Raw genomic sequence first — 24,655 nt, forward strand, 5'->3', positions numbered from 1 at the left:
CACATTTCTGTTTGTAAGTATGTGATCCCAAATATAGACACCTTCCCCCCATAGAGCTTATATACTTTTTTTTCGCCCTCCCCAAAAAGCTTTTCTAAGATTGCTTACTTGGTTGTCTTTTAAAATGTAATCATTATGCTTTTAGAGCCTCACTTGTATGATTTATTGTATGTAAATACAGTTGAACTTACTGTTTGAAATTTGCTTTTGGTTTTAGTTCTGTTGTAGGTCTCATTCTGTTCCATATGAAACAATTTTGCGCTACCTCCTCAGTGTTAGAGCTTGATGGAGATGTTTATACAGTCCAAAAATTTAATGCATAAGAAGCCGTGGTGACACAGTGGTTACGTGCTCAACTGAAAGGTCGGCAGTTCGAACCTACCAGCTGCTCTATGGGAGAAAGATATAGCAGTCTGCTTCCATAAAGATTTACAGCCTTGGAAACCCTATGAGCCAGTTCTACTCTGAGTTATCACTATGAGTCAGAATCAACTCAGTGGCAGTGGGTTTGGTTTTTTTTGAATGTTACATAGACTGGAGCATGTAGGTACTTAGTTCAGCACACATTTATTGAACATCTGTATATGTCATGTTTTCTAATAGGGGTATGAAATACTGTGATGATGCTAATACTTTGATGGTCCGGTCTGTTGCCTCAACTAAAGTCTTAGAGCTATGAAAACGACAGTATAGCATGGTGGATCTCAAAATTTTGTCTGATAAAAGTGTGCTTCACTAGTGACTCAAATATCAGGAGTAGCGTTGCAGTTAGTGACATTTTCCAAAATGGCGAGCAACTTAATAAGATTACAAACTAACTAACATATTCCCTGGATTTGCAGAGTAGTTTAGTCCTGAGGAGCTCTAGTTGTACAGTGGTTAAGAGCTCGGCTGCTAACCAAAAGGTAGGCAGCTCTAATCCATTAGCTGCTCTGTGGAAACCCTGTGGAGCAGTTCTGCTCTGACCTGTAGGGCCACTATGGGTTGGAATTGACTCGACAGAAATGGGTTTGGTTTTTTGGTTTGGTGTCTTCCTGGAAGATTCTGTGTATATTTTAAAACCCTGCAGTCTGCCTCCCCACTTAATTTTTTTTTTTTAATTGTGGTGATTATTTTTGTTGTCGTTAGGTGCCGTCAAGTCTATTTCAGCTCATAAAGACCCCATGTCACAGAGCAGAACTGTCCCATAGGTTTTCCTAGGTTGTAATCTTTGTGGAAGCAGATCACCAGATCTTTCTCCCACTGAGCTGCTGGGTGACTTTGAACCAGCAGCCAAGTGCCATCAGGGCATCTTAAAATGTAATTAAGTTCAGATAGTTATAGACAGATTTTGTATGACTGAAGTTATATGGGATGTGGGTTAATTCTTTCATATGTGGAACAATTTTTGCAAATTGCAAGATAACTAGCATTCCAGGCTTCTGCTGGATAAACCAGTAGTTATCCCTCTGTCATAAAGATGACCAGAAAAGCTTCCACAAAATTCCAAAATGCCTCCTAGGAAGTGTTACTGACTCAGTGAGAATCACTGGACTGGAGCATTGTGGCCAAAGGAGAGACTTGCTCCAGAGAGGTAGAGGAAACACCAACACTGCCACTAGGCTCCATGGTATGAGGGAAAGATCATGTATCACTAATATTTTAAGTGGTAAACCTAGGATTTGAATCGAGGTCTCTGATTAAGTTTTTATTTTATGGTTTTGTAATTAAACATTTCAGAGATGACTATAAAGAAAATAAAACAGAAAAACCCCACCTTCAGTCTAGAGAATGCTTGTATATTATATATTTTTCTATCATTCATATGTAAGTTTTTTTACTTTACGTTAAATTGCCAGCATTTCCTAACATCTTTGTTGGCAGTTCAGATCTACCAGCTGCTCTTTGGAAACCCTATGGGGCAGTTCTACTCTGTTCTATAGGGTTGCCATGAGTCAGAATGGACTCGAAAGCAAGGATTTTTTTTTTTTTTTTAAACAGAGCCCTAGTGGTTAAGAGCTTGGCTTTTAACCAAGAGGTCAGCAGTTTGAATCCACCAGCCGCTCCTTGCAAATACTGTAGGGCAGTTCCACTCGGTCCTATAGGGTTGCTGTGAGTCGGAACCGATTGGACGGAAACAGTTTTGGTTTTGGTTTCTTTGAAAACACAATTTGCAAATAATATACCATTTTGTTCTTTGAAAACATAATTTTGAAATAATATCCTACCATTTTATTCTATGCTACTTGATATAAAACATTTATTTAGGTCTAGCTTTTTTTTTTTTTTTCATTTAGTCAGTACATAGGTAAATTTTATTATCATTTCAAAAAGCATTATTATGGGAGTTTTCGTCATAGTAAAAGTAGGCAGAATGTGTAATGAAATCTGCATATACCCATCCTTCTGCTTCAGCAATTGGCAGCTCATGGTCAATTTTATCTGTACCACATATCTTAATCATCTACTGCTGCTGTAACAGAAACATCAAGTGGATGGCTTTAACAAAGAGGTACTCTCTCACTGTCTAGGAGGCTAGAAGTCTGAATTTAGAATGCCCGCTCCACGGGATGGCATCCTCTCTCTTGGCTCTGGAGAAAGGTCCTTGTCATCAATCTTACCCATCTAGGAACGACTTAGGTGCAGGGCCCCTGGTCCGAAGGATGCACTCTTCTCCCAGTCCTGCTTTCTTGGTGTTAGGAGGTCCCCACGTCTCTCTGTTCACTTCTCTCCTTTATATCTTAAAAGAGATTGATTTAAGACACAACCTAATCTTATAGAATGTTGAAATATACCATGGACTGCCAAAAGAACAAACAAATCTGTCTTGGAAGAGTACGGCCTTGCTCCTTAGAAGCAAGGATGGCGAGGCTGCGCCTTACATACTTTGGGCATGCTGTCAGGAGGGATCAGTCCCTGGAGAAGGACATCATGCTTAGTAAAGTACAGGATCAGCAGAAAAGAGGCAGACCCTCAACGAATTGGATTGGCTGCCAACAATGAATGTGAGCATGGCGCAGGACTGGACAGTGTTTCTAGTTTTGTGGTATATAGGGTTGCTTTTTTTTTTTTTTATGAGTCGGAACTGACTCAGTGGCACCTGACAACAAAAACAATCTTGTAGATTGAGTCCTGCCTTATTAACATAACTGCCTCTAATCCTGCATTATTAACGTCATAGAGGTAGGATTTACAACACACAGGAAAATCACATAAGATGAAAAAATGGTGGACAGTCACACAATACTAGGAATCATGACCTAGCCAAGCTGATACATTTTGCGGGGGACACAGTTCAATCCATAACACCACACATTGTACTCATTCTACCTCTTCTGTTGTTTGGAAGCAAATCCCAGATGACATATTTCATTCTTAAATATTGCAGTGTATACCTGTAAAAGATACCAAAAATTCAAACCTGTAGCCATCCGAGTCGATTCCTAATTATAGCAACCTTATAGGACAGAGTAGAATTGTCCCTTAGGGTTTCCAAGGAGGGGCTGGTGGATTTGAATTGCTGACCGTTTGGTTAGCAGCTGTAGTTTACCACTGTGCCACAAGGGCTCCCTGTAAAAGATAAGTTATCATTTTTTAAATAAAAGACAACGTACCATTATCACACCTGCAAATTTTTTCTGAATCTCATCAAAGTACCTGTTTAAACTATCTCTTATTGATAATTTAGGAGTAGTTTCCTTGAATGAGGAAGCAGATGATGAGTAATACATTGCTATTGGTTTATATGTCCTTTTAAGTTTCAAATGTACAGCTCTTCCCTCCTTTGTCCTCCTTTCTCCCCACCTGCCTTTTTTTTCTTTTTGCAGTTTATTAGTTGGAAAAACTAGGTCATTTGTCCTTTATAGCAGAGGTCAGCAAAGGCTTGTTTTTGTGTGATGGACAGCTAAGAATGATTTTTACATTTTTAAAGGGTTGTAAAAAAAAAAAAAAAGATGCAGTAGAGACCTTATGTGGCCCCAGAAGTCTAAAATATTTACTCTTTGGCCTTTTACAGTTTGCTTTAGAGTTTCCCATAGTTTGGATTTTCATGATTACATCCCCGTGATGTTACCTAATATGTTCTTTTCTCAGTATTTCTTATAATAGCTGCATCCAGTGGCTTGATCATATTATAGATCAGTCTTTTTTGTTTGGGAGAGGGGAACTCTTATTTAAAATTTTTTCATTTCCTCTGTTTGTATTTCTTCAATCTACAGCTTTTATAAGTTTGCTTTATGGAGGTATCATTTACATACTGTAACATTCTACTTTTTTAAGAATGCAGTTTGATGCGTTTTGACAAATGCTCACAGCCTGGTAAACCACCATGGGAATCAAGATAAGGAACATTTCCATCATCCTTCCTGCCCCTTTTCAGACAGCTCCCTAACCCTGCACCCAGCACCTGGCAATGACTGATTAGCTTTCTGTATATAAATGGAATCAAACTATTTATAGTCCTTAGGTTCTGGTGTCCTTCACTTAGCATAATGCTCTTGAGATTTATTCATTTTCTTGCTGAATAGCTTCCCTTACTATGATTTGTTTATCAGTTCACTAGTTGATGGACATTTGGGTTTCAAATTTTTGGCTATCATGATTAAAGCTGATATTTTTTTGCGAGGATATAATTTTTTATATAAGTTTTGGGTGAACATGTTTTCATTTCTCTTGGTAAATAACTAGGAATGGAATCTCTGTGTCATATGTTAAGTGTCTGTTGAAATTTATAAGGAATTCCCATATCATTTTCAGCTCCAACTAGAAATGTATGAGATTTTCAGTTGCTCCAAATCCTCACCATCACTTAGTATTATCAGTCTGTAATTATACTCATCCTGGTTAGATGTGTAGTAACTGCTGGTTGTAGTTTTAATTTGCATTTCCTTAATGACTAATGATATATTGAGACTTTTTTCGTGTCCTTACTGCCCTCATCTATGTTTTCTTCGGTGCAGTGTCTTCCCTAGTTTTGGTCATTTATTGGGTTTTTTGTTTTCTTATTATTGAATTGTAAGAGTTTGTTTTATATTCTAGGTACAAATTGTTTATCAGGTATGTGGTTTGCAGATATTTTTTCTCAGTCTGTGGCTTGCCTTTTTCTTAGGGTTTTTGAAGAGCAAAAGTTTATAATTTAAGTCTAATTTATCAAATTTTTCTTCTGTAATTCAAGCTTTTATGTCTTGTTTTTTCTTTAAAAAAAAAAATCACCTAAATCAGTATCACTCAATTTTTTTCCCTATGTTTTCTAGAAGTATTAGTTTTAGCACATGATGTTTTCGATAGGGTCCGTTTTGAGTTGTAACTGATGGGACATGAAGGATTGAAGTTAACTTTTTTTCTATGTGGGGGAGTCTGTAGATACCCACTTGTTATAGCACAGTTTGTTGAAAAGATTATCATTTCTTAATGGGATTGTCATGACACCTTTGATAAAAACCAACTGGCCATTCCTGTGTAGGTCTACTTCTAGACTCTTCAAACTGTTCTATCGATCTATGTGACTGTCTTTATGGAGTATCGTATTGTTTTGATTATTATAGCTTCGTGATAAGTATTTAAATCAAGGAATATAAATCCTTGAATTGGATTCTTTTCAAGAATTTTTTTTTCAGATTATTTTAGATCCTTTGCATTTCCATTAAGATTTTAGAATTTTTTTCTACCAAAAAATCAGCTGGGATTTGCCTTGAATTGATAATTCAATTTGAAGAGAAATTGTCATCTTAACAACATTTAGTTGCCTGATCCACGTACACAGTATATTTTTCCATTTATTTAGGTCTTTTAAATTTTTCTTAGAAATATTTTGTAGTTTTCAGGGTAAAGGTACAGCTTTTTTGTTGTTAATTTTATCTGTAAGTATTTTAAATAATATTTCTATTAGATTACAATTTTCAGTTTTTTGGTTGTCAGTATATAAAAATATAATTGTTGTTTTGTACTGATAATTTGTATCTTGAACCTGTTAACTCGTTGCTGTCGAGTCACTCCTGACTCATAGTGACCCTGCTATATCTTACGACTTTGCTAAACTCATTTATTAGCTCTAGTAATTTTTTTTTTTTTAGTAATTTTTGTAGATTCCTTAGGATTTTCAACACAGAAGATCATGTTGTCTTTGAATAAAGAAATTTTACTTTTTCCTTTGCAATATATGTCCCTTTTATGTCATATTCTTGCCTTATTGCACTGACTTGGACTGCTAGTACAAATGTTGAATAGAAGTGATAAAAGTAGAAATCTTGCCTTATTCCTGATCTTTGGGGAATATTTTTTTTTTTTTTCTTTCATGATTAAATATGCTGTTAGTTAGATGTGGGCTTTTCTGGTCAAACTGAGAACATTCCCTACTAAGTTTGCCAGAAGGTTTTATCGTGACAGTGTGTTTAATTGTGGCATGCTTCTTATTAATATATTGATGATCATATATATTTTTCTCTTCATAATTCTGTGAAGATTGTGAATGGCACTGACGTTTGAATGTTAATCTAACCATGCTTTACTGTGATAGACCTCACTTTGGTCATGTTTATCCTTCTTTTATACTTTGCATTTGTTTTGGTAAAGTGCTGTTAAGATTTTTCTGTTTATCTTCACCAGATATATTGGTCTGTAGTTGTTATTTATTTTAAATGCATCCCATCGCCTGGTTTTGGGATCAGAGTAATGTTGTCATCAGAATAAGTTGAAAATTGATTCTTTCTTCTGGAAGAATTTATATACAGATGATATTTCTTCTTTAAATGTTTAGTAGAATTTACCAGTCAAACAATCTGATCTGAAGTTTTCTTTGTAGGAAGGCTTTTAAACAAATTTAATTTCTTTAATAAATATAAGGCTATTCAGGTTATCTATGCCTCAGTGAGTTTTGTTTTTTCTTTCAAAGAATTTGTCCATTTCATCAAAGTTGTCAAATTTATTGGCACAACGTTTTTCATAATATTTCCTAACTATCCTTTTGATCTTGGTAGAGTTTCTAGTGATATTTCCACTTTCACACATGACAGTAATTTTTTGTCTTTCGTTTTTTTCTTTCTGATCAGACCAGGTAGAAGTTTTGTAATTTCATTGATCATGTCAGAGAACCCAGTTTTGATTTTGTTAATTTGTCACCCCTATTTTTCTGTTTTTTGTTTTCATTGATTTCTCACTCTTTGTTTTTCTCTTTCTGTTTACTTAGGGTTTAATTTTCTCTTCATTTTCTAGCTTTTTAAGATGGAAGTTTTGGGGGAAATGAATATGTCAATTTGGTAGATATTGCCAAATGCCTTTCCATAGGGTTGTACCATTTTGCATTTCCTCTAGCACCTGTTTTCCCAAAATAGGATTATCATACTTTTGTGATTTTTGCCAATATAATAGGTAAGAAGAAGTATTTCAGTGTAGTTTTCACATCTTTTCATATGGTTGACAGCCTTGGTATCACAATGGTTAAGCACTTTGCTTCTAACTAAAAGTTTGGTGGTTCGAACGCATCCAGCAGCTCCATGGGGGAAAGACCTGGCAATCTGCTTCCGTAAAGATTACAGCTTGGAAGACCCTATGGGGCAGTTTAACTCTGTCACATGAGGTCACTGTGAGTCGGACTCAGTTCGATGGCACTTAACAACAACATCTGTGTAGGTTGAGCATCTTTTAATATGGTTAAAAGTCTATGGGTGGCGCAGATGGTTAACACACTTAGCTGTTAACCAAAAGACTGGAGGTTCAAGTCTACCCAGAGGTACCTTGGAAGAAAGGCATGGCAGTCTACTTCTGAAAAATCAGCCACTGAAAACCTTATGCAGTACAGTTCTATTCTGAAGTGCATGAGGTCGTCATGAGTCTTAATTGATTAAATAGCAACTGTTAAGAGTCATGTATGTTTCTTCTGAGAACTGTCTTACCTAGTTCGTTTTTCTGTAAGTTTCTTTAGGTTTTTTTTTTTCTCTACTTTTTAGAGGTTCTTTGTAAATTCTGAATGTTAAGCTGTTTATGGTTTTTTGTTTTTTTTTAATTGAACTTTAGATGGAGGTTTACAGAACAAACTAGCTTCTCATTAAACAGTTAGTACACATATTGTTTTATGACATTGGTTAACAACCCCCACGACATGTCAACACTCTCCCTTCTCGACCTTGCTTTCCTGTCCCCTCCTGCCTTCTCATCCTTGCGCCCTGAGCTGGTGTGCCCATTTAGTCTCATTTTGTTTCATGGGCCTGTCTAATCTTTGGCTGAAGGGTGAACCTCAGGAGTGACTTCACTACTGAGCTGAAAGGGTGTCTGGGGGCCATACTCTCGGGGTTTCTCCAGTCTATGTCAGGCCAGTAAGTCTGATCTTTTTTTGTGTGTGAGAATTTTGTTCTACATTTTTCTCCAGCTCTGTCCGGGACCCTGGATTATAATCCCTGTCAGAGCTGTCTGTGGTGGTAGCCAGGCACCACCTAGTTATATTGGACTCAGCCTGGTGGAGGCTGTGGTAGTTGTGGTCCATTAGTCCTTTGGACTAATCTTTCCCTTGCATCTTTAGTTTTCTTCATTGTTCCTTGCTCCCGAAGGGATGAGACCAGTAGAGTATCTTAGATGGCTGCTCACAGGCTTTTAAGATCCCAGATGCTACTCACAAAACTAGAATTGTAGAAAGCTTACGGTGTTTTGTACTGTGCAAAGTATTTATTTTTATGTAATCAAATATATATTTTCTCTTTTTACTTCTAAATTTCGAGTCATAATTTGGAAGGTTTTTTTCATTTCCAGACCCTAGAGGAATTCACCTGTTTTTTTTTTTCTAGTACTTGTTATAAGTTTAAGGGCCCTGGTGGTGCGTTGGTTAAGGCGCTCAGCTACTAACCAAAAGGTCAGTGTTTTTTGAAACCCCCAGGCACTCTGAGGGAGAGAGATGTGGCAGTCTGATTCTGTAAAGATTACAGCCTTGGAAACCCTGTGGGGCAATTTTCCTCTGTCCTATAGGGTTGCTATGAGTTGGAATCAACTCAACAGCAGTTTTTTTTGGGGGGGGGGGGGGAGGAGGTATCATTTTGATTTTTACCTTTAAATCATTGATGCATTGGAATTTATCCTGGTGTGTGGAATGAGTCCAGTTTTATCTTTTTCAATATAGTTATCCAGTTATCCCCAAACCACATATTAAAAAGTTCATCTTTTCCTGCTGGTGTGAGATACCATTTTTATTGTAGACTCAATTTGTCCATGTAATTTAGTCTATTTCTGTATTTTCTATTCCTTTGATTTATAGTTTTTTGAGTCCGTACTCTAAGGACTTAAAAATAAACTAACCTAAATTCCTTTCTTATTTGGTTACTTCTCTTTTTCAAGTCTGCAGCCTATAGCTTTTTTTTTTCTTTCAACATTAGTAGTTTGTTACTAGCAATGATACTCATATATATTTCTTGCTCAGAGTTTTTACTAAAATGTTGGCTCTCTAAAGTGCAACTTATAAAATAGCAGCTTAGGAAAAGGCAAAGAGCTTGAGGAGAGTCAATAATGCTCGTTATTATCTCAGTTTAAGAGATGCTGTTCCGTAAAATCATACTTTTTTGTTTGAATTTCAAATAATTGTTAATCCAAGTCTCATGTAACTTCCTCACTAACCCATGTAAAAGTAACTTTTGTGTATTTATCCACAAATGAGCATTGGGAAGAGGATTCTTTCCCTCATCACTGATGAAGGTATATATATAAAATCAGTATTTTCTTCCTTCCTTCCAGGTAAAAAGCTTATAATCTATAGAAGGAAACTTAAAAAAACTTTTTTTGTTCTCATTCACATTCTTTTGCTAGTACTTATCGCGTGCCTCCCAAAGGTATCAATTGTGTATTTACAGAATTATTCATCATTGCAAGGAATAGAAGTAGAAAATGTCTTTACCCCCTTTATTCATTAACTCAATTCTTTTTCCTTCATCCTTCTGTTGTTTCTCACCATTTCCACCAAATTTTTCCTCCAGTTGTATCTATCCCAGTTATATAAGATATCTTAAGGAATTTGTAGGATGCTTGTGGCTAAAAGAACTGTACTGGTTGCTAGCAGAACTTTGGAGGAAAGTTGTGATTGATTAGCTAATCCCTGTTCTAAAAGCTACTGAGGATGTAAGACACACTCAACAGAGGGATAGTATGTATGATGAATAGGGTCTCAGGTCAGTGGGTAACAGTGTTGCCGTGGCAAAGAGTGTTCAGAATTTCAGTTTGAGGTGCCATGGTCCATCTTCCTGATTTGCCTCACCTTGGTAACTCATCCATTCGTTTATCAAACATTCACTGAGTTTTTGTTAAAACTGTGCTTTTAAGGTGATCTACATTTATTGAGAGAATGGGAGGATGGAGGTTAGTTGTGAGAGACTAGGACTCAAAAATGAATATAAAAATAAAGTAACATCCCAGTGTTCTGGGAGTTCACTGCTACCTATCTCAACTTTTACCTTCCATCTGCACTACTCTGTGACCTAAGAATTCCGGCTTTAAGCTACTGACATTGGATCCTGTCATCAGAGATTTTTGCACTGGAGAATGAGGAATGATTACTTTCGCAGAGTAGAAAACTAGAGATAAGACCACTCCTTATTGTTTTTGGATATTACCCCCTTGCTTCTCAGCCCTTACCCTCCATTAAATGGTTGACCTCTTGTCTCAATATTATTTATTGGAGAATTCCATGATTTAAAGGGCTTTTTGAAAATACTATTTCATTTTCCTTTCTGTACTCAGGCTGCTTTCTTACAGTATCCATTATTGTGGTTTTATATATTTTAATGTTACCTAGAGTGAGTGTTCTGTCATACCTTTTTTTGATCAGTTTTTGTGACTGTTTCAGTGTTTATCCTCGTAGATGATCCACCCCCCTACTTTCCAGATTAATTCCATTAAGAATTTGATTACAGTCCCATGTAACAGAACAAGACTAAAGGGACATACCAGCCCTGGGGCAGGGACTGGAAGATAGGAGGGAACAGGACACCTGGTAATAGGGAACTCAGGGTTGAGAAGGAAGAGTGTTGACATGTCGTAGGGTTGCTAACCAGTGTCATACAATGATGTGTGTACTGTGTGATAAGAAACTAGTTTGTTCTGTAAACCTTCATCTAAAGTTCAATAAAAAAATTTCTTTGATTAAAATTTTATTCAATTTATACATTGATTTACATATTACTGACAGCCTCACAGTAGTAGGTTTTTCTCAATTTAAGTATAGGTTTTAACTTACAGCACTTGGTAGAAATTTACCCTTTCGTTCACACAGATACTGTCTGCTTGCTTTTTAGTTTATTTTTAACATATTTTGTAACTGGTACTACTGTTACTTGAGGAAGCTATTTCTTTTTACCTTATTAAAACAACCACCTTAAGTAACTCTCACGATTCTAAAATATTTTAGGTTATTTTCTTGATAAGATCGTATCATTTGAAATGATGGTAATTTTGCCTCCCTTCTAATGATGAAATATTCTTCTTACCTAATTGTATCAGCCAGTTCTTCCAAAATGATGTTAACTCTTATGGTGATAGTGGGCATCAGTGTCTTGAGTCTGATTTCACTTTGAAATTACTTGATGTTTTGCTGTTAAACATGATAGTCTCTACTGGTTTGAGAAAGTTTTAAACAAGTCCTAGGAGAAATAGATTTTTTCTAATCAGGACTAATTTCTGATTACTGTTACTACTTACTACATTTATTTTATTGATGCTGGGATATGTTGTTTTTCACAGAGTCAAATTGCCTATTATGTCATTTAACTAGTCTCTCCACTTTTGTTCCCTGTCCCTGTTAACCTTTACATTGCTATATCCAGGTTCTTTTTCCAAACACAGATTTGATTACGTTGTACTAATATTGCAAGGAGTTGTAGCACTGCACCACTATTCCATGCTGTGTAATGAGAAGTCCAAACTTCCCAGACTATTTACTTTTTATGTTCCTTTGCGATCAGTTGTGATCAGAGCATATGGCTTTTCAGTTCCCACCTTTTTCAAGAACTGTGAAGCATCTGAGATCTTACCCTGCTTGCAGGCTAACATGTTTGCTGTTTTTGTCATGGATTCTGGTAGAAGACACTAGACTCCTGAGTCAGAGTCAAGGACAATTAATTATAACAAAAGCAGTAGTGACAGTATCATCATTTTTCTTGTATCCATTTCCTAAGCTCCAGTTCCAGTGGAGTCATATAACGAGGGCCAGGTGACACCTGTGCATGCAGTTGGTTGCAGTACAATAGAGGAGCCTGAACATGCTCTGGAATCTCAGCCTGCTTGTTCCTTTAATTTTTCCCTTCCATTCTCTTCCCAGCCTTCTTCTGTACACCATCCTAATCATCTGTCTGAGTTGGATGCTTTGCTTTCTTCGTTTTCCCTAATTGTGGCCTTGTGTCTTTAAATTTCTGGACACTCCAGTGACCCTTCCTGATTTACACAGTGACTTTGGTCTTTCTTTTCTCTATGCACAATTTATGTAAGCCCTCTTTCCTTTCCTGCCATACTGTGTTTTGGTCATTGTCTTAGTGTTTACAGAGTGCCTACAGAAACACTATTTCATTTATCCCTCAGAAAACGCCTTAGGCAGGGCTTCGAATCAGTTCTTCCTGGTTTAGTCATGGTTGAGGAAGCAGCACCAGAACTGACTCTAATTTTTAAAAAATCTGAGTGAACCAGAATGACAAAATGATGTTTTAATTTTACAGGATAGTAAAAATTACAGAAAAATTATAGGCTGAAGCCCTGCTGGAAACCTGATCCCCCTCTTAGAAAATCAGGGCAGTGTATGCATTGCATAGTAACCAAATCTGTTGGCTGTCGAATTTAGAGCAGAGTTGGAAACAGCGGTGCCCTGCTCAAAGCCAGGCCACTTTGCGTGTGTGTTGCTCTCCACAACCCTGCCAGTAATCCAATCTCATACATCAGGCTCCTGAAAGGGCACACTACACCTCTTCCAAATCTCCCATTCCCGGGCTTCAACCTGTAATTTTTCCCATTCTAGTTATCATTGTAAATCACCCAGATTATAAAAATTTGGGATGTACTGGTATTTCTTTGTTGGCCATGGCTGAACTGGGAAGAATCATTTTGAATCCCTACATCTAGGGCAACGCATTACTTAGGAATGTGTTGAACTGCGAGGAACAGATAACCCATCCTAAAATGTTTCCTGGATAGAGTTTTTTTTTCTTTTTTTCTTGCCATGTGAAAAGTGTGCAGATAGACAATTGCTGGTGTTGATTGAGCTTTTCAACAACACCTTCTGTAAGCTTTTCCACTTGCTGTTTCTGCCATCTGAAATTCTTATTTCTCTATTTCTACAAGTTCAAATTAAACCTGTCCTTTAAATTACAACCTCTTCTTCCTATCTTAGGAACTACCAAGTTAGAAAATGGCCTTTATCACTAAGTTATCTGTATAAATAGCTCGTTGATATTGTTTGCTGCTGTTGAGTTGACTCATGACTCCTGGTGACCCCATGCACAATAGATAAGGCCATTATGATCCATTGGGCTTTTATTGGCTCGTTTTTTAGAAGTAAATCACCAGGCCTTTCTTCCTAGTCTGTCTTAGTCTGGAAGCTCTGCTGAAGCCTGGTCAGCATCATAGCAACACACAAGGCTCCACTGGCAGACAGGTGGTGGCTGTGCTTGAGGTGCACTGGCAGGGAATTGAACCTGGGTCTCCTCCATGGAAGGCAAGAATTCTGCCATTGAACCACCAATGCTTCATTATACATGTCTTAATCTTTCAAATAAAGCAACCAAACCCACTGCCGTCGAGTCGATTCCGACTCATAACAACCCTGTAGGACACATTAGAACTGCCCCATAGAGTTTCTAAGGAGCGCCTGGCGGATTCGAACTGCCGACCTCTTGGTTAGCAGCTGTAGCGCTTAGCCACTATTGCCACCAGGGTTTCCAGTCTTCCCTAATAGGCTTTATAAGTACTGTGTCTGTAGTGTATCTTTTGTTACCCTCCACCAAGTGCCTTTTTAAAGGCAGACGCAATCAGTTTACTTGGTGAATGAATGATGAAGAACGACTGAATCCTTCCTTTAAGAAAACCCTGTTACTGGTCATTAAAGGTGAGAGAAAAGATATGTTGGCAGAAGTATGAATGTGAGGGTACAGATTTTAAGCAGATAATTGGGTTTCTTCGACATTTTCCCCAGTGAATTTAAAATGATTTCATTTATAGAAATTAATTGTACATATTGCTTGAAGGAACACCTTTATTGTGTAAACTAGTTTCTGAGTGCTCAAATAATATTTCTTTACTGCTATCAATTACTCTTCTCATACTGTCAAAATATTCTATTAATTATATGTGTAAATAAAATGGAAACTTCTTTCTTTCAGCGCTTGGATGAATATGAAGATGATGAAGCAGGGCAGAAAGAGAGGAAAAGAGAAGATGCAATTACACAGCAGAACACTATGCAGAATGAAGCTGTAAGCTTGTTAGATCCGGGCACTTCCTACCTGCTACAAGTGAGTATTTAAAAATACCAAGAAGTTGCTAAGCATTTTAATAATAATTTTTCCAGCCTCATTTTGGTAGCATCAGCTCACTTTAAGTATTTTTAGTGAGTTTACCACTGAGTTTCATCATTTCTAAGTGTTTTTTGACTTAAGCAATTGGCCCTTAATACCTGGTCAATTAATACTTGTGACTGATTAGACAAGTTTATGCTGTGTCTTGTCAAAATAACCGAGACAAAAAAGTAAGAATTAGTAATTTTAAGTGAGTAGACAGCTCTGCTATAGATTGGTATTATTTCAATCAGGGTTAGATAGCAAAGAAAGAGTTGAATAGCAAGTTTCTTCAGCATCAAATGCTTAAACATATTAAAAACATGTAGTATTGTGAATTGCCAGAAATACCTATATTTCTGTATAATTATAAAATTAAGAAAAAAAACTTTAACTCCGTTTCAAATTAGCTGTTACTTTGGGATCTTATGGCATAGATAATTGGGAGTCGATGATACAGGCATGCCTTAGTACAAAGCAAATCACTTTACAGAATCATTTCATATAAACTGTAATTTGGGAATGATGCCGATCTAATCTTACCTTAAGTCATTTTGGTGATATTTTTAGATATCCACAAACTGTATTGTCTTTTCAGAGTTCCAGTGCTGACTTTATAAGTACCTTTTATTATGCTATTACTTTATAAGGAGTTTCAGAGCAGTACATCCTTGTCCCCATTTTCTTGATGAAAAATGATGAAATATAAACCTGTCTATTGATTTGCAAAGTAGTGAAGGCATTTGGCAGACAGGTAAAATATTTCCAGCTGCCCAGAAAATGGGGATGTAAAACTTCCTTACACTCTGTTCTTTGAGGCAGATATATCAACAAGAAGATTCATAGAGTGATGTAGGTTCAGCTGTTCTCTCCCACCCAAAATACTGGTACTATAGATGATTAGAGGAGCCCGGGTGGTACAGTGATTAAGCACTTGGTTGCTAACCGAAAGGTCGGCAGTTCGAACCCACCTGCTGCTCCATAGGAGAAAGACATGGTGGCCTGATTCTGTAAAAATGATAGCCTTGGAAGCCCTGTGGAACAGTTCTACTCTGTCCTGTAAGGTTGCTATGAGTATGAATTGACTTGATTGGCATGGGTTTGGTTTTTGTTTTTATAGACATTAATTACTGTAGTTTCAGGAAAATTACTATATAGTGTAAGCTAACAAGCAGTGCTCTCGCAACGTATCTGTGACTGTCCATATTCTACATTATCTTTGGCATTTTTCTAACAAAACTGAAGTTAAATCTGGGGGCTGATTCCAGTGAAGACTTCCCACAAGATACATGCTTAATTTGTTGGGATGGAGACAACTGGGCATTTTGAAGCCATCACGGTCTGCTTCTTTATGTGATTTAATATTGACTGTTGTCTCTGTGCCATCTATAAGTTATTCTGTTAGTTTATTTTGTTTGTTTACTGTATCCTGGCTTCTTGCTTCGTTTTGTTTTGATACGTCCAAATAGGTTTCTTGAGTGAGCTAGCTTGATTACTTTCACCTTTGAAGCTCTAACGTCCTGTCACCAGATGGCTAGAGCTGTTACCAGGTATGTGAGCCTAGGAGTCCATTTGCTTTTCTTGTATGGATTCAGCTCAAATGTCCAGGTAGTTGGTCATTAAGTGCATGGTACAGGCTCTGTCCTACAGTCTTAGAGGGGCAGGGGTGACTGGTATAGGTACCCGTATCTGGCTGCAGCAGGGGGCCACACTCTGAACAAGGCAGGGGGCTGACAACCATCCCCTGAGTCTGTGAGGAAAGTGCGTCCCTGTTCCCTAGAGCACACAGGTGGGTGGGTTCTGCAGATGGACCTTGGGCACCCAGTGCTTTTGGTTGTGAGTACTAAGAGGTACCAGTTATCCTTGGACCACTGTTGCGGGTGGCTGGGTGACCTGAGTGGAGCCACCAGTCCTTATGCCCCTAATATGGGTAGGTGAGGACCCTGTTTAGTAAGCAAAGCTGTGTTAAACATCAAACACCCACCTCTGCACTGCACAGCTGAAATGGTTGCAGTGTGCCAACAAGGGTCTATTCTCCCAAAATAGGCCCCACACAGGTTCATGCAGAGGGGAAAGGTATTCAAAGTCCATGGACCGTTTATTCCTGGACAGGAGCCACCTCTGTCCTGAGCCCCCCAGGTTAGTAGAGCTGGCAGATTATTTTTTCCCCAATTGTGAATTTATTCCTTCTCCAAGGCTGAAAGAATGGCTCAGGGTGTGCAACAGGACCTATCTCAGGCCCAGGGAAATAGACAGCCACTGCAGCCGACTTGAGGGCTGGGAGCGTGGTAAAATATACGCAAGTACTTAGCTTTTGCTGAGAGCGCCGTTCTTCTCTGGTTCTGGAAGTGTGAGTAGGCTGTGTGGCTGGCTGTTTCTCCTTGAGGAAACTGTGGCTGAACGCTACCGCCATCCTGCCCCCTCCGTCGCTCCTGGGAATGGTGCCTGAGGGTTCCCGGTGATTCAGGCCTGGCAACACGTCTCCGTGCTTCGCCTGCCACTCAGTCCACTTTCTGACTTTGCCTTTGATGTTCAGAGCTTCTGGCTTGTCATAAATGCAATCATTTCACTTGTTTTTTCTGATCTTTGTTGTAAGAGGGTTCACCAGAAGCGCCTGACTACTCCGCTACCTTGGCCCTGCCTCACAAGATAGCATTTTAATGAACAACATAGGCTTTGACTTCAGGTAGCCGTGGTTTAGTTCTTGGCCTTGACATTCTGGCATACTCAAGGTGTTATACTTAAGTATCATTATGTAGCTTGGCTTTTAGAAGGAGGCCTGATTTCCTTCTGTAGAATGAAGGCTCCACCACTCACAGCTGGGGAGTGAAGTGTTAGAGCTCATAGGGTATTCGTAAATATATCCACAAATACGCAAAGTCTCAGTTTATCTGGGCTCACTGAAGAGCTTTTTGCCTCATCCAGTTTGCCTTCTTCCTATAGTTTTTCTAATCTCTGCCGAGGTCCACTTTTCATTTCTCCCCATTTTTGTTTGTTTTACTGGTATTGGAGATGTGACTCACTGGGGATCTTGGCTCCAAATGTCTGTTTTGCCAGGCTCTTTGCTTAGGATAAGAACGAGGCTCAGACTTTTCCATGGCCCGAAATTGTCTCACTGAAGTTGGAGTGGGAACAGCAGCTGCTCTGTCTGCATAGCGACCTCTCTTTGAGTTACTACCTAAATTCACATTCCCTGTTACTCATTGAGCAGGAGAAAGATGTGGCAGTCTGCTTCCATAAAGATTTACATCCTTGGAAACTCTATGATGCAGTTCTGCTCTGTTCTATAGGTTCGCTATCAGTTGAAATAGACCTGACAGCAGCAGGTTTTTTTGTTATTACTCATTGGAATCCCTGGTGGTGCAAATGGTTAATGCACTTGACTGTTAACCAAAAGGCTGGAGCTTCAAGTCCACCAATAGGTGCCTTGAAAGAAAGGCCTGGCAGCCTACTTCTGAAAAATTAGCCATTGAAAACCTATGGAGTACAGTTCTGCTTTGACACACATGGGGTCGCTATGAGTTAGAATCTGCTTAAGGGCAACTTTTTGTTTAAATTATTACTTATATAGGATAGATAATTGTTTATACCCATTGCTGTCAAGTTGATTCCCACTCATAGTGACCCTATAGGACAGAGTAGAACTGTCACAGAGTTTCCAAGGCTGTAATCTTTTTTTTCTTTTTGATTAGTGTTCTATTGTGTTTTGGTGAAAGTATACACAGCAAATTAGGTTCCTCTTTAACAGCTTTTATACAAATTGTTCCATGCCATTCATTACAATTTTTATGTGTCAGCGTTCTCATTGTTTCCGTTCTGTTTGTTGTGTTTCTATTGATCTAGCTTCCCTTTCCCTCCGTGGCATTTCATCTTTGCTTTTGGGTAAATGTTGCCTTTTGGTCTCATATAGTTTAACTGTTTAAGGGAGCAGATAACTCATGGGTGATATTGTTTATTTTATAAGCCAATCTGTTATTTGGCTGTTAGGTGACCTGCAGAAATAGCTTTAATGCCAAGTTCAAAGGTTATCTTAGGGTGATAGTCTTGGGGCTTCCTCTAGTCTCAATTGGTCAGTAGGTCTGGCCTTTTTTAGGAATTTGAGTTTTGTTCTACATTTTCCCCCCATTCTATTGTTATATTCCTGGTCAGAGCAGTCAGTAGGGGTAGCTAGGCACCATCTAGATCATCTGGTCTCAGGTTAGAAGAGGCTGAGGTTTGTTCTGTTTGTTGAAGCCATTCACTTGTGGTATTTCTTTTATAGCAGCACTAGATAACTAAGACAGTACATTACTACCACCTAATATTCAGATCTCATTCAAGTTTTGTGAACTATCTTATTTCCTCATTTATAGCAGTAATTCTAAATCAGATATTATATTTAATTGCCATGACTTTTCAGTCTGGAACACTTCCACAGTCTTTCCTCGACTTAATCTTAATACTTATAAAGATTATAGGTCAACTATTTCATGATACTTCCCCAAATTTGGGTTACCTAATGATTCCTGGAAACTCTGGTGGCACAGTGGTTAAGTGCTACAAACTGTTAACCAAGAGGTCAGCAGTTCAAATCCTCCAGGTGCTCCTTGGAAACTCCACAGGGCAGTTCTACTCTGTCCTATAGGGTCGCTGTGAGTCAGAATCGACTCGACGGCAGTGGGTTTTAATGATTACTTATTATTAGATTCATATTATGTGTCTTTGTCAGGAATATCACAAAATTGATGTAGTATTCTTCTCAATGCATCTTGTCAGGTGGTGCTTGCTTTTAATTTGTCCCATTGCTTGTGATAATCATTTTGGTCGTGTGATTAAGGTGCTATTTGCCAGGCTTCAACACTGTAAAATTACGCTTTTCCCCCTTCTTAATAAGTTATGGGTAAGTACTTTGAACCGTGTAGCTGTCTCAGTCCCCACCAAATAAACTTTCTTCCTCTCTTCCCTCCCTGGTGGTCTTTATCATCCATCCATCCATCCATCTTGGCTTACTAGTTCCTATTTTATCCAATGGGATATACATATACCTTGTTAACATCTTAGTTTTGTATTGGTGCTGTAAAAATTACCACAAACAATTTATGTTGCAGTTCTGTAGGGTAGAAGTCCAACACAGGCCTTACTGGGCTAAAATCGAAACTGTATTTCTTCTTATAGATTCTAGGAGAGATCCATTTCCTTGCCCTTTCCGTCTCCTTGACACTGCTTGTATTCCTTGACCAATGTCCCTCTTTTCCTTCCTTAAAGCCAGCAATGGCAGGTTGAGTCCTACCTTGCATCATTCCAATTTTTCTTCCATGGTCATATCTCCTTCGAGCCCTCTTCTTCTGCCCCCCTCTCTCTCTCTTGCTTTTAAAGACCCTTGTGATTACGTTCAGCCCAACAGATAATCTAGAATAATCTCCCCATTTTAAGGTCCATTTGTTAGCCAGCCTGAATTCTTTGCCATGTAACCGAATATGTTCTTTAAGTGTCATTATTTTGCCCCCAGAGTTCCTGGATGGCACAAACTATTAACTGAAAGGTTGACACTTCAAACCCACCCAAAGGTGCTTTGGAAGAAAGCCCTGTCAATCTGCTTTCTAAAGGTCACAGCCATGAAAACCCTATGGTTTTTCTGCTCTGTACACATGGTGTCACCATGAGTCAGAATCAGCTCAACGGCAGTGGGTTTGGATTTTTTTTTAATTCTGCCTCCATGCCATGCTTACTAATTTTGATACACGAATTGTTCCAAATGTGGCCATTGGGAACCCCTTCAGGATTTTATGTCCTGAGGAGATGGGACCAAGACGGTAAAGTAGTCACTTATTGTGCTCCCTCTTAAAACAAAGACCCCAAAAAACAAGTAAATTGATTATAAATGACAATCCAGGAGCCCTGAATATCAAAGGCAAAGTTAAGGAATTGGACTGAGCAGCAGGGGGAGGGAGAGATGGCAGGGGGAGAGATGAGAGAGGGAGAGAATCCGCAAAGAGCTGCCAGACCTAAGCCGGTGGGAACCGGCACCCTGCAGGCTGGGTTGGCTGGCAGAAGGGGTGAGGTAAGCAGTGGTGCTCTAGATGTGTTTTCTACATCAGGAGAGAAAAAGTGGCAGACAGTCTACTCAAGCCTCCAGAACCAGTGAAAAGCAGCACTCAATTGGCAAAGCATAAGTACATGTCTCTAACCTACCACGTGAATCAAAAAACAGCCCTTTGGGAGAAACCTCTCTCCCGCTTACCTGCTGCCTCCCCACTTTGCACCGGGTCCTGGGCCGACTTCAGAGATTGCCACGTCCCCTGGGCTGGAAGTAGGACCTGTCATGTGCCCTGAGCCATTCTCCTGGCCTTGGAAATAGAACAAATTAACAAACAGCAAAAAATAATCTGCCAGCTTCCATAAGCTGGGAACTCAGCTTCTTTGCCTAGGCACAGGCATAAGGGGTCCATGGACTTTGAATGCCTTTCACGCGTGCATAGATCTGTGTGGGCCCATTTCCATAGCCTAGGCTCTCATTAGCACAGTACAACAGGGTAAATACCTGAAGCCTCACTTCAACTGTATCACGTATATGGTCGAGTGGCAGGTTTGTGACACTTGATACCGCTCTGCCTGTTAAACAGGATCCTCATCTACCACATTGGGGGCCTGAGGACTAGTGGCTCTATCTATGCCACATAGCCACCCGCGACAGGAGTCCAAGGATAAGTGGTGCCTCCCAGCCCTTACAGCCAGCAGCATAGGGTGTACATAGTCCAGCTGCAAAATTCACCCACCTGTGTGCTCTAGGGAACAGGGACATGCTTTCTTCCCTGACACTCAGGCAGCTGTCAGCCCTCTGCCTTGCTCCGCATGTGATCCCCTACTGCAGCCAGATACCTGTGCCTATGCCAATCACCCCTGCCCTTCTAGGACTGTAGGTAAGAGCCCACACCACACACTTGGTGACTGACTATCTGGACATGTGAGCTGAAGCCATACAAGGAAAGTGAACAGACTCCTGGGCTCACATACTGAGTAACATACCTGGTGACAGAACGTTAGAGCTTCAGGGGCACCAATAATTAAACCAGCTCACACAAGCACCCTATTTGGGCATATCAAAATAAAACAAGAAGCTAGGACACAATAAGCAAACATGAAATAAATATACATAATAGCCTGCTGATGGCTCAGAGGCAAGAGTCAGTATCAAATCATATAAACAGACAGACCCTGATGGCTTCAGCAAGCTCCCAAAACAAAGAATTAAGAAACCTTCTGGAGGAAGAGAACTCCCTGGAATTACCAAAGGTAGAATACGAAACATTAATACAAAGAATGCCTCAAGAGATCAGGCAGAATGCAGAAAAAGCCAAGGAAGACACAGACAAAGCATTAGAGGAACTTATGAAGATTAGAGAAGAGTATAATGACAAATTTAACAGGTTGCAAGAATCTGTAGACAGCAAATAGAAATCCAGAGGATTAATAATAAAATTTCAGAATTAGACAATTGAATAAAAAGTCATAGAAGCAGAATTGAGGCAATGGAAGTCAGAATTAGATTGAAGATAAAGCATTTGACACCAACTTATTTGAGGAAAAATAAGGTAAAAGGTTTGAAAAAAAAAAAAGAAGAAACTAAGAATTATGTGGGACTCTATCAAGAGGAATACCTATGAGTGATTGGAGTACCAGAAGTGGGGGATAACAGAGGAAATTGTTGAAGGTTTGTTGGCAGAAAACTTCGCTGCTTTCAGGAAAGATGAGAAGATATCTATCCAAGATGCTCATCAAACCCACACAAGGTGGATCCCAAAAGAAAGTCACCAAGACATAATATAATCAAACCTGTCAAAACCAAAGATAAAGAGAATTTTCAGAGCAGCTAGGGTTAAACAAAATGTCATCTGCAAAGGAAAATCAGCCAGACTAAGCTCAGACTACTAAGCAGAAGCCATGCAGGTAAGGACGCAATGGGATGACATGTATAAAGCCTTGAAGAAAAAATTGCCAGCCAAGAATTATATATCCAGCAAAACTGTGTCTCAAATATGATGGTGAAATTAGGGCATTTCCAGATAAAAGTTTAGAGAATTTGTAAAATCCAAACCAAAATTACAAGAAATACTAAAGGGAGCCCTCCAGTTAGAAAATCAGTAACATCAGATAACAACCCAAGACTAGAATACAGGACAGAGCAACCACATATCAACCCAGATAGGGAAGTCACAAAAATAAAAGCTGAAACACTGAAAATAGGGAAACAGGGATGTCAGTATGTAAAAGATGCCAACATTAAAACAAAAAAGAGGGACTAAAAGACGTAGTCATAGATCTTTCATATGGAAAGGAAGTCAAGGCAATATAAGGAAATAAAAGATTGGTTTAAACTTAAAAAAATAGGGGTAAATATTAAGGTAACCACAAAGAAAACTAACAATCATACACATCAAAATAAAAACAAAGACTCAACATATGCAAAATCTACAGCAGTGAAAAAAATGCAAAGAAAATACATAAAGAAAAACGACTCAGCAGAGAAAATTAAGTGAAACGAAACTATCAACAGTACAAAAAAGAAGACATCAGAATGATAGCACTAAACTCGTAGCTATCCATAATTATGCTGCAACTAGATGGTCTAAATACACCAATAAAGAGAGAGTGGCAGGATGGATTAAAAAACCCAATCCGTCTATATGCTGCCTACAAGAGGCACACCTTAGACTTAGAGACACAGAGAAACTAAAACTTGATGGAAAAAAAGACATCAGGCAAACAATCAAAATAGAGCGGGAGTGGCAATATTAATTTCTGACAAAAGAGACTTTAAGGTAAAATCTACCACAAAGGGTAAGGAAGGACAGTATATAATGATTTAAGGGTCAACACACCAGGAGGACATAACCGTAATAAATACGTATGCACCCAGTGACAAGGCTCCAAAATACATAAAACAAACTCTTGACACTATTGACAAGAGGGAGACAGCTCCACGATAACAGTAGGAGACTAACACACCACTTTCAACAAAGGACAGGACATCCAGAAAGAAGCTTAGTAAAGACATGGAAAGATCTAAACGCCACAGTCAACCAACTTGACCTCATAGACATATGCAGAACTCTCCACCCATCAGCTGCCAAGTGTACTTTTTTCTCCAGTGCACATGGAGCATCTCCTGAATGGACCACATATTAGGCCATGAGACAAGACTTAACAGACTCCAAAGCATTGAAATACTACAAAGCATCTTTTCTGACCATAAAGCTGTAAAAGTACAAGTCAGTAACAGAAAAGGCAAGGAAAAAAAACCACACATGTGGAAACTGAACAACACCTTGCTCAAAAACTACTGGGGTTATAGAAGAAATTAAGGATGGAATAAAGAAATTCACAGTATCAAATGAGAATGAAAACACATCCTACAGAACCTTGAGGACACAGCAGAAGCAGTGCTCAGAGGTAAATTTATAGCCGTAAATGCGTACATCCAAAAAGAAGGGCCAAAATCAAAGAATTATCCCTACAACTCAAACAGAGAGCAGCAAAAGAAGCCCTTGGGCACCAGAAGAAAGGAAATAATAAAAAATTAGAGCAAAATTATCAGAAATAGAAAATAGAAAAACAATTGAAAAAGTTAACAAGACCAAGAGCTGGTTCTTTGTAGAGATCAACAAAATCAATAAACATTGGCCAAACTGACAAAAGAAAAACAGGAGAGGAAAGCAAATAACCCGAATAAGACATGAGATGGGCAATACCACAACAGACCCAACTGAAATTAAAAGAATCATAACAGAATACTATGTAAAACTATACTGTAACAAATTTGAAACCCTAGTGGAAATGGACAAATTTCCAGAAACTCACTAACTACCTAAACTAACACAGAGGTAGAACAACTAAATAAACCTATAACAAAAGAAGAGATTGAAAAAATAATTACGGAACTCCTGGCAAAAAAAGCCCTGACCCTGACGGTTTCACTTGACAATTCTACCAAACTTTCAGAGAAGAGTTAATACCACCACTATTAAAGGTATTTCAGAGCACAGAAAGGATGGAGTACTGCTAAACTCATTCTATGAAGCCAGCATAACCCTGATGCCAAAACCAGGTAAAGACACTACAAAAAAAGAAAATTATAGACCCGCCTCCCTCATGAACTTAGACATGAAAATCCTCAACAAAATTCTAGCCAA

The 24,655-nt window shown here is 38.7% G+C and overlaps 1 protein-coding gene across 1 annotated transcript in view; it reads left to right on the forward strand.

Moving 5' to 3' along the window:
• The window catches only part of PAWR (pro-apoptotic WT1 regulator), a 149,300-nt gene that overhangs the window by 83,739 nt on the left and 40,906 nt on the right, over nt 1-24,655 (forward strand). The window contains exon 2 of the mRNA XM_064283788.1: nt 14,313-14,444. Coding sequence (XP_064139858.1) covers nt 14,313-14,444 — 132 coding nt within the window. The remainder of the gene's footprint in view (nt 1-14,312; nt 14,445-24,655) is intronic.

The sequence above is a fragment of the Loxodonta africana genome, chromosome 4 (assembly GCF_030014295.1).
Source record: "Loxodonta africana isolate mLoxAfr1 chromosome 4, mLoxAfr1.hap2, whole genome shotgun sequence".
Classification (NCBI taxonomy): domain Eukaryota; kingdom Metazoa; phylum Chordata; class Mammalia; order Proboscidea; family Elephantidae; genus Loxodonta; species Loxodonta africana.